This window comes from Macadamia integrifolia, chromosome 12 (assembly GCF_013358625.1).
Source record: "Macadamia integrifolia cultivar HAES 741 chromosome 12, SCU_Mint_v3, whole genome shotgun sequence".
NCBI classification, from domain to species: domain Eukaryota; kingdom Viridiplantae; phylum Streptophyta; class Magnoliopsida; order Proteales; family Proteaceae; genus Macadamia; species Macadamia integrifolia.
The window spans coordinates 21,378,720-21,388,934 of NC_056568.1; the positions used below are offsets into that span (position 1 = coordinate 21,378,720).

The 10,215-nt window shown below is 35.1% G+C and overlaps 1 protein-coding gene across 1 annotated transcript; it reads left to right on the top strand.

Moving 5' to 3' along the window:
• Window positions 1–4,399: 4,399 nt before the first annotated feature.
• LOC122094692 lies at window positions 4,400–6,874 on the top strand. Its single transcript, XM_042665291.1, has 4 exons — window positions 4,400–5,625; window positions 5,736–5,912; window positions 6,140–6,271; window positions 6,444–6,874. The coding sequence occupies exons 1-4, from the start codon at window positions 4,987–4,989 to the stop codon at window positions 6,561–6,563; spliced, it is 1,068 nt and encodes a 355-aa protein (XP_042521225.1). The 5' UTR covers window positions 4,400–4,986; the 3' UTR covers window positions 6,564–6,874.
• Window positions 6,875–10,215: the final 3,341 nt, after the last annotated feature.

Consider the following 10,215-nt stretch of genomic DNA (forward strand, 5'->3'; position numbering starts at 1 on the left):
ACGGTTTTTCAAAAACGTATAAAAGATAGAGAGAGAGAGAGAGAGAGAAGAGAGAGAATGCCACTGATAGCAGCAGCTAAACCAACCAATGGATGAGCGCGAATGAGGAAAGGGCGGCTTTTTTACTATTCTTCCCTTGGCTTTTTTCTTGTTGAGTCAATGGAAAGACTAACTCCTATATCACGGACGGCCGAGATCTCAGCCAATGCCAAGATGCCTTTTCTTAAAAATGGAAAGGCTATAGACCTGCTAACGTTCTATGTTAGGGGTGTTAAACGGTCCGGCCGGGTCAGTTTTGATTAGGTTTAGTCAGACTCGGCTAATTTTTAGGGCTGCATTGTGAATGTTTGTTTAGTTAAACGGGCTTAGTTAGGATAGACATGGTATGATTGATAATTGGGTCAGTTGATCTGAGCTTTAATTGGACCTTAATTAGGCTATAAACTTATTTAACTTTAAACGGGCTTTTAAATGGGTTTGAAGAAGAATACTAATAAAATGATGCAAAGATGGGCATAACAGTTAAGTTACTAACGTAGTTGGTCTTCAACCCACGAAACTCAAATCAATTAAACCATGCATGCACAACCAAAGTTTAGTAAGTTTAATCAACTAAACTATACATGAAAAAGATGAATATTCAGATAACAATCACCATCATCTCAATTGTTCATATCACAATAACCTTAGCACTAAATACAAGTATTAAAAATAATAAAAAAATAAAAAAATAAAAAAATAAAAGAAGAAGAAGAAGAGAGAAATAAAGAAAGTAGTATTAAAGGGTCAGATTAGGTTGGGCTTAAAAGACTAGGTTCAAGTCAAGCTTATAAATGTGTCAAGTTGGTCGAGTGCCTGTCTTTTTAGGTGGCTACACTATGTACTATCTATTTATAAATGTGTTGGGTCTGACACGTTTATTAATCGGGTCGATCTAGATCAGGCCTATCGATGCAGACCTAGAATTGATACCCCCTATTTTATGAGCCTTCTTTCTTAAAAATGGAAAGTCTAGAATATTTAAGGGATGGATATGAAAATAAGTTGGGAGATTGTGAAAGTTAATCCATGATTATCTATGGGAGTGAATCCATCTATGAATACAATTGTAATGCAGAAAAGTATCATTGATTATTCTTAGCATGTCATGATATGTTCTATTAAAAAAAAAATGTCTTGATATGTTCTATAAAAAAAAAATGTCATATGTTCTATTTTTCCAGAGATTCGAGTACGACAATTAGTATATTTACTCGATTTTACTTCGAGTACTCTTGTGTAAAAGGAGGGTGTCATTTGATCTCACAGTACATAGTACGATGTGTCCCACTTCCCAAGGGTTTGCACATGACAGAGAGTATTGTGAAGGATGCGATGGGGTTTTACGAACCTCTCCCTGTCAAAAGATTAGGGTCTAGAACCTATATATAACTAAAAATAAGCAAAAATGACTCCATCCGAAACTGTCTAACTAAAAGTTAGGGTTCTTGTCAGGTTGAGGTCCGACAAAAAGATGTTAGGCATCTTGGCCCACCATATTAAAAAAAAAAAAACTTCAACCCTAGGTAATTATACATTATGAATGGACCGGGTAAGTTTGATAATGCTAAACATGCATCTATTGTACATATAAAATTAAAGAAAACATAAACAAAGTACAAACAAAGAAAGTAGATTAAATACACGTATCTATATCTAGCTGTTTTGCATGGTTAGTATACGAAATTCAAAGTCAGCATACTTAAATAGTGGAATGCGCAGGTTCAAGAAATATGAGTCCAATACAGAGTTAGAGCATTATAGCAGCAAAACAACTCTAAATATGATTCCAATACGCAATAATGTTGGCAAAACAATGGCTTGAACTTGGTGGGGTCCTCCAAAACATGAGATATGTCATCTATTTATCGTCTTAAGACTCCTTAGTCGACCAAGAAAGGTATTATAAGCTTCTATTCATGTGAAATTTTATTTCCCCTTTAAAAATGGGCAATATAGTTATATATGAGAAGAAATATTTCTCCTAAATTATGGACAAAGTTTTCCTTCATCAAATGGGGTTCTAGAGTCTTCTAGGGTGTCTTAAAGTTCATAGAACATCTCTAGATTCGAGTTGTGACAGAAAGTAGAAGATATGGATGAAATAGTTTGCAAAGGTCTACATAATCCCTATAATTTTGCAGGAGTCAAGTAACGGCTACTAGATGTCACCGACTGAGGGCCAAGCGATGTTGTCCAAGGTCAAAATTGACTTGAGTAGATTTTTAGGTTTGATTCAGTTGAGCCCATTACTTAAACCAGGATCAGTCTAAGGTATTTAGACCGATCTGAGTCTCATCTAGACATGTCAAAATAATTTACTATTTTTTGAAAATAATTTTTATTCATTTAAACCTCCTAAGCCAGAATGGAAGCAAAAAACATTGCCTTGGATTAGGAAGAGTTGTGAAAATAAATAAAAGATCACTTCACATTCCTAAGGGATTCACGACTCATCATCTCCTAGTCCTTCTAGGGTGACAAAATGTGGTGTCTACAAATACCCTGCAGTTAGTACAATCAATTATCATACAAAGTGATGTTTAGTGAGTAGATTTATCGAGAACATCTAAGATGCATGATACAGGTCACCTTTTGGTTGGGCGTTTCACAAGAAATGCAAGATAAGGGAGGAAGAGGCATGATGAGTATAGACATTTTGACGTGATGAAACTCTTATTCTCTCTCAAGAAAGCGTCGGCTTGTAAAGGAATGAGAGACCCAAACACCCTTGAAATACATTTGAAGTACCTCAAAAATCCAAAAATTGCAATACTTCTATAGGTCAGGAAATTCGATTTTGAAGTGATGAAACCCTTTTTTTTTTTTTTTTTTATTGAATACTAGCTAAAAAGCATAGGAAATTGCGCAAAAACAGTCACCGACCCTTTTCCCTACCAAAATGGCAAAACACTTGCTTAACATTTTTCAGAGAACTTCTAAGCCAAGAATGAGCTCAAATCATTAAACTATAATTTACGATTAAAAAACATAGACAAACCTAAATTCTGAAACCAGTACTAGGATTTAATCACTATCATACATAAATTGAATATTACCTATGTATTCTTTCTTGAAATAAGATGATTGTAGCTGTAAAAACTTTGTACACCAATGCTACTTATCATAATGCTTAAAATTTATCTGTCTAAGTTTATAAATCAATAACAACGAGTTAGGTTATATCTACAAAAGTTATATAATTCTGAACGTTTGCCTATGACCAAAAAAAAATAATAATAATAAATTAAATCAATAAAAATCATATTGACAGAATGGAGAGGAGGATATGAGTTTGAAATCTATAATGGTATCATAAATATTTTTTAATTATATGGATGTCATTCATGGGGTGGGTGTGAGTTGATTGGGCATGTTCTCAAATAGGATCTCCCAAATAATTTTCTAGTCGACATCATAATTTCAATGCTATGCCATCTAACATTAGCATTAGTGAGTCGACATTGATGGGTGGGATTGAAAACAATAACACATGATCAAGATTGTGATTTGGATCCTCAGATAGACTAGCAAGAAGTGTCGAAGATACCAAACAATTTCTCCAAAAATACTTGGGAAATTTAATGATTTCAATTACCACATGAGAGCTAATACATTTTCCTATAAAGGGACTAGAGATATAATCTAAATACATAGTCTCATACTAAGATTTTTTTTTTTTTTTTTTTTTAAGGTTATGAAGAGTAAGGTGTGGCCGTGTGGGTACCTAACCTACCTAGGTTCCTGAGGGTAATTTGCAGAGTGGAGAGGACACAAGCCAGTGATTTGTAATGGTATCATATTTTTCTTGTTGATACCATGGTTATCATGTTATTGATATTTGCCAACTTGATGAACCTTAAGGATGTGTTGGCGTTGGTGTTAGTGTTGGTGTTGACGAATGGGATTGGAGAACCAAAACACATGATGTGATTTCGATCTCAAGAGGGAAAATTGAAAAGTGTCTAAAAGATGCCAAATAGATTATCCAAAGTACTTGGGGGAGCAGTTTGATGTTTTTAAATTACGACATAGGAAGTGATTTATTTTTCCATAAAAGTACTGAAGATATAATATACATACATAGGCTTCATACTTTAGATCTTCTTATGTTTTCTATGAACACCAAACAATGGAAGTGGTCAGAGAGATACCCTTACATAGATATATCCTCAGGGCAATCCTTTAGGTTTTTTTTTCTTTTTTTGGGTGAAACTTTAATGGGTTTTGTTTTAAACCATGATATGGAGTTAATGATCCCGGTAATTGATCCTTTGATACTATAAAATCAGTATCAAATATAATGAGTAAGAGAATTCAACGGCTGAGATTGAATGTGATTAAATCAACATTGAAGTATCCACTGCCAACTTCTCAGCGTTCTTGTGCTGTGACCTTTTTTTAGCCTTTTTCAAAATCCCCTCCATTTTCTGAGCGAGACTGATTAATCCCATAGTTTAATTATAGGATTCGCCCATCCCGAACGTACATTCTTCTAGTCAAGTCTTCAGACCTCAGTCTCGGTCGTAGTGAAAAAAAAAAAGATACTGTAAAGTACCTTTTAGAACCCCAATTTAAGCTCTCTACTGCAATGGTGATTTTATAGAACGCAAGCTAGAGAGAGAGAGAGAGAGAGAGAGAGAGAGAGAAGAAGAAGTAAGAAGCTTAAGAAGAGTTTGAGAGACTGATTAGAGAAGCTGGGACAGGCGACACTCGGCAAGCCCTGAAGTTGCCTTTTGTTTTGTCTTCTTCTCCTTCCTCCTCCAAGTCTCACCTTTGCAGAAGCCTTAATTTAATAACCCATTACTCTCTCTCTCCTCTCCAGGTTTTTCCGATTCTATCAAAGAACAGAAAGCAAATAAAATCAAATCTCTAATTTCTGATCTTTCTCTTACTATATCTTCTTTTCTGTTTTTAATTCATTGAATTCTTTGTCTCTGTCTTTCAATGTCATACGATCTTTTCCTCTTAGACGGTTCTTTCTTTCGTAGTCCAAGCTCTGATATCATCTCCTCTGATGTCGACTTGCAGTTACTATCTGAACCCTTTTTGCCTTTCCCTCACCCATCATCATCCCCAACTGAAATCCTCCATGGTTTCTCTGACCAACCAAATGGGTTTCACCAATTCCCAACCGAAACTGAAATCTGCTCCTCTACTGATCAAACTGCCGTAAATCTCTTTTCTTGTTCTCCTCCCAGCCAAAAATTGAGTAACTTGTTTCTAGGACCAACGACCCAGGCTCAATCTCAACTTACCGAACTCAATTCTGCTGATGGGCTCTCATGTTTATCTGGTTTGGATATGGATACATTTGGGTTGATGCCAGAAGGTTTTTATGTCAATCTTGAATCTTCTCTTCTTTCTAACAGTTATAGTAATAACGATGTTCAGAAGGACCCAGCTGGAATGTTGCAGAGGAGCATCAGTAGCCAATCTCTGGATCAAAGACCCGGTTTTTCCTACCATCCTCGCATCAGTTCTTTAATGGAATCCCCAAGACTCCCAATTCAAGTTGTGGTTCCACCTGAGAACACTAATTGTAACGTGCCCATGAGAAGGACTTGCAGCACAGGCGATTTACATGTTAGAACAACCATCCATTATCAATTCCTGCTTCTTCCTCTGCCTTCTTCTTTCTGAATTTATGTTGATTTGGAGTCTAATGATTTATTTTTTTAAATTGGGTCTTTCAGAGAATGACACAAACACATTTGAATCATGGATTTGCTTCCAACCCGTTATCTGTAGATAGCACAATCACGGAAGAAACCAGTTTCAAAGTAGGAAGATACAGCCCAGAAGAGAGGAAACTTCGAATTCATAGGTACAGAAGCAAGCGAACACAGAGAAATTTCAACAAGACAATAAAGGTAAGAACATGAGTGGAAAAAAAAAAACAAAAACAAGGAAAATCCATCTCATAATTTAGTCAAAATCAATAAAAAAAAATTTAGGTTTTTGATTAATCTGAAATACTTGAAGACGGATTCAAAAATTTAGGTTTTTGATTAATCTGAAATACTTGAAGACGGATTCAAAAATTTAGGTTTTTGATTAATCTGAAATACTTGAAGACGGATTCCTTGTTTCTATCCAGTATGCATGTCGGAAGACGCTGGCCGACAGTAGACCAAGAGTACGTGGCAGATTCGCTCGCAACGAAGATAGTGGAGAGATTCCCAAACTTTCAGGTTTAAACCGTGAGGAAGAAGACGAAGATGATCTTTGGGTAAATCTCTTCTCTCTCTCTCTCTTAATAATTGGAATCTGTTGGAAAAAGGGAAGAAGCTTTTTCTGCATTTCCCCTTTGCGAAACTGAGGAGAGAGACAAGATGGGTCCAAATCAAACAGACATGAAATGTACTTTAAACTTACTGTGTGACTGAAACATCTCTTCTCAGGTCGATGGGTTCCAGGAGGAAGACGAAGATGCAATGATGAGAGCAGCAATAGTGGGAGGAGGAGAAGGAAGGTTTAATGGCAGCTTCAATCCTACTGAGTTTCAATACTGCGAGTTCTGAGGAAGCTCATGGGGTTCTCTGTTTCTCTTTCTTCTTTCTTTTTGGTCTTCGCGATCCCTAGTGCTGTTGGAGCGATGGAGACGCGACGCTCTAATAATTGGCCGATTCGCGACTCGGGTTAGGGACTTTTTTGTTATTTTTATTTTTTTTGAATAACAGATGGAAATAATCAAATAATGATGAGGTGCGAGGAGCCGATTGTATTTTCAATTTCTCACATATGCCCATTTTGTTGGGGGTAATACTGTAATACTAACAGCTAATAAAATTAAGGGAAAAACTTCCCCCAATGTTAAGAGTGCAGTTTTCCTTCTTCTTCTCTCTCTTATTTTTTTATTTATTATCATTTATAATCTGAATTTATGGGTCTTATGATGAATGATATATTTTCGAAATAATCATTGGTGTGATGTATAGATTTTTTTTCTCACTAGTGATTTCCTCTCGGAGCATACGTGCATACACACCCTCTAATGGACTTCTCCCATGGGTCTTATGGTAAATGATATATTTCGAAATAATTATTGGTGTGATATATAGATTTTTTTTTTCTCACTAGTGATCTCCTTTTAGAGCATACATGCATGCACGCTTTCTGATGGGCTTCTCCCATCCCTTAAGATCGACTAACCCATGTGTAAGTGCCGTTCACATGGAACCTTTCCCCTCTTCGGCCTTCAAAGTTCTCATTTGAATATTTACAACTACCATCAAGATCTGCACCAATGGCTGCTTCGCTTGGGCTCACTCCCCAAGTTTTACAACAATTGCCTCGCCCTCCTACTCATTGGGGCCTGGCAATTGCTCTGACGACGAGTATAGTTTGTGAGCTTCAGTACTATCCATTTTTCGGGCTAGTTGATTTGACAGGGCAATAATCCCACAACATTGCTTTCTACCTTTTTGGGGGGTATTTTTCTGATTTTATTAGATTTATGTGGAAAAAATATGGTTCATGAATAACTATTTGTTTAGTTAAGATATGGAATGATGAAAAAGTATTATAAATATGACATTAAATTTCTTAGAACATAGAGTGTGAATCGAATTCATGTTTGAATTGAATTGGAGATATTGACACAGGTTCTTGCTCCCTTTCCTCGCCCTCCCCCCCCACCCCAGTCCTTTTATATTTTATTTATTTATTTTTTATTTTTTGTGGTAAAAACAAGTTCTTCTTTTCAGAATTAGATAAATTCCTATATAAAAGTGCTAGACAATAGGCTCTTTCAAAATTGACCATTTGTTCTCTTTTAGACGTGTTCTAGAGATGTCTGTAAAGAAATGTAAGAAGATTTTGATGAATTTGTTAGAAAAAATAATATTCTGTTTGTGTTCATGGCAAAAGAAGGGGGAAAAAATTTCTTGACTCAGGCATTAGGATCAGAAAGGAAATGGATTGTAGACAAGTGAAGCTCAATCTAATCTCTAATTCTAAATTTTAAATTTTTGATTGGAAAAGGTGAATTCCTTGGATCTAAGACTCCAATTAATGGAATGACCCACTAAAGCAAAATAAACAAGAATTAAAATAAAATCAAAGTGAAAGAGCCATTTCTGCAGCAATAAGCATCAAATAACGGTTTTTGCTAAGGCTCCGTTTGTAGAAACTACATAAAAGAATTTTTTTTTTTATACCAAATGGAATCTGGGGAAAATTTTAAATAAAATCTTACTTAGAATTTAATAGGAACTTTTAATGACTTTTACATAATTCTTAGAATAACCTTTTTATTTAGGGTAATCTTTGATGTAATTGTTAAAAGGGAAACAGAAGAAGCCTATAAGTGATGATTGGGTGATCACTTTGGCAGATGCTTCAAAGGAAGCCACTTTTTTTGGTCTAAAGCGTTGGAAAGTTAAGATCTGTTTGGAAGCTCAATTTTGATTATTTAATCTTTGCTTAGTGTGAAGCATATATATTTATATATATATATATATATATATACTATGGTGGCCAAGGGCCCATCTGAGATGTTCTCTAAGGGAAGCACCTTTCTAGTGCCTAAGCTTAGGTAAGGACATAAAAATTTTTAAACTTGGATACAAAATGTGATCAACAATTACCTAGTTTTATAGTATGAATGTAGTTAACTCAAGCCCTAACCTTTTATATACCATATTATAAAAACCAGTTGGGCCAAATTGTTTCATGTGGTTGGTAGTTCAGATCAAATTTCATTTGAAATTGTTAGGGTCCACCCTCCCTTATTCATGTATTAATTTTAGTTCCAAATGACCTATGTTATATGTCAAAAAATCAAGTAAATAAAAATTTGTAAAAATTAACCATAGTTTGATGTTTTTGGATTATTGATTGCCCGTTATTGCACGTTTGGGTATGTTTATAGAGTTTTTTTTCTTATGGACTTCTAAAACCTAGCTTTTGGGGTTAAAAAGCTTAAGAAATTGTACCCTAGGTTATAAGCTTCTCGTGCTTTTCAAGAGGTAAAGGTTCAAAGAAAAAGAATATTTTTGATCCACACTTTAAACGGAGGAGACTGCTTCCAAAAAGAGACTGCTTCCAAAAGCAAAAGCTCTATAAACTTAGCCAAATATGCCCTTAAGTTGCTTTTAGAGGCAACTCATTTGAGTTGCTTCCTTGTGAAAAATTCAAATTCCTTGTTTAGAACTAAGTTTCTTAAACTTAAAACTACAGAGATCTTTCCAACGAAATGTTTTTAATTGTGAAATTAAGGGCTAGATTACTAACCATCAATATTGCTAAATTTTATAAACAAATTCATTGCATCCAATAATCGTAATAATTTCGATTCTTTTTTACTTCACCAAGTACTTGACTAATTAAGGGAGAAGTTTAATTATCATCCTCTTCTTTTTCCTTTTTCATTTTTTGAGAAACAAAAAAAAAATCTCTATGCTACCGGAATCATGCACTCCTTGTTCTCCCTCACATGTAGACCCCTTGTATATGAACCACGTGGCACCCTTTCTCATGTTCCTATGAACTTGGCATGGGAGATTTCATCATACACCAACAACATGTATGTTGGTTCCCTCCTGCCCATGAGAAAAAAATATATCTAACGAAACATGAGTTCAACACTTACACAAAGCATGTAATTGAGTTGAAATAGATCACCTCATTTAAATAGAGATAAAGAAGTCCACAACGTCAAAGTGTAGATTCCTATGATGCCTTTTCACATCACACCTATGGACTCCACACTCTCTCTTCTCATTAAATGCCGCCTATTGGACAATTGAATCACCCATCCCCTCATTGGTGAGAAATTGTATTTAGACATCGTAGCGATCCCTCTCGCTTTGGAACATTATTGATAAAGAGAGTATCTAATGGCTAGTGAGAAATGAGGATGTCCAATAAATCCCTTTACAAAAAAAAAAAAAAAAAAAAAACTAATCATGAAGAAATCAATTTAAAAAGGGGTGGGGATTTGTTTACTCAACCCTTTTTGTAGCTTATTTTTGGCAAATAAATTTAATGTATCCCACCAGACTTTATAGTTTATATAATAGACACTTTAGCAAATTTATTGGCTAAACTCTCCAATCAAGGGGCAGGTCAATTGGAATCATAGCCCTTATATGAGTCAAATCACATCATGGGGATGTGTTTTTATATCTATTTAATCAAATATTCCAATCTACTCCACCCAGAGTATTATGC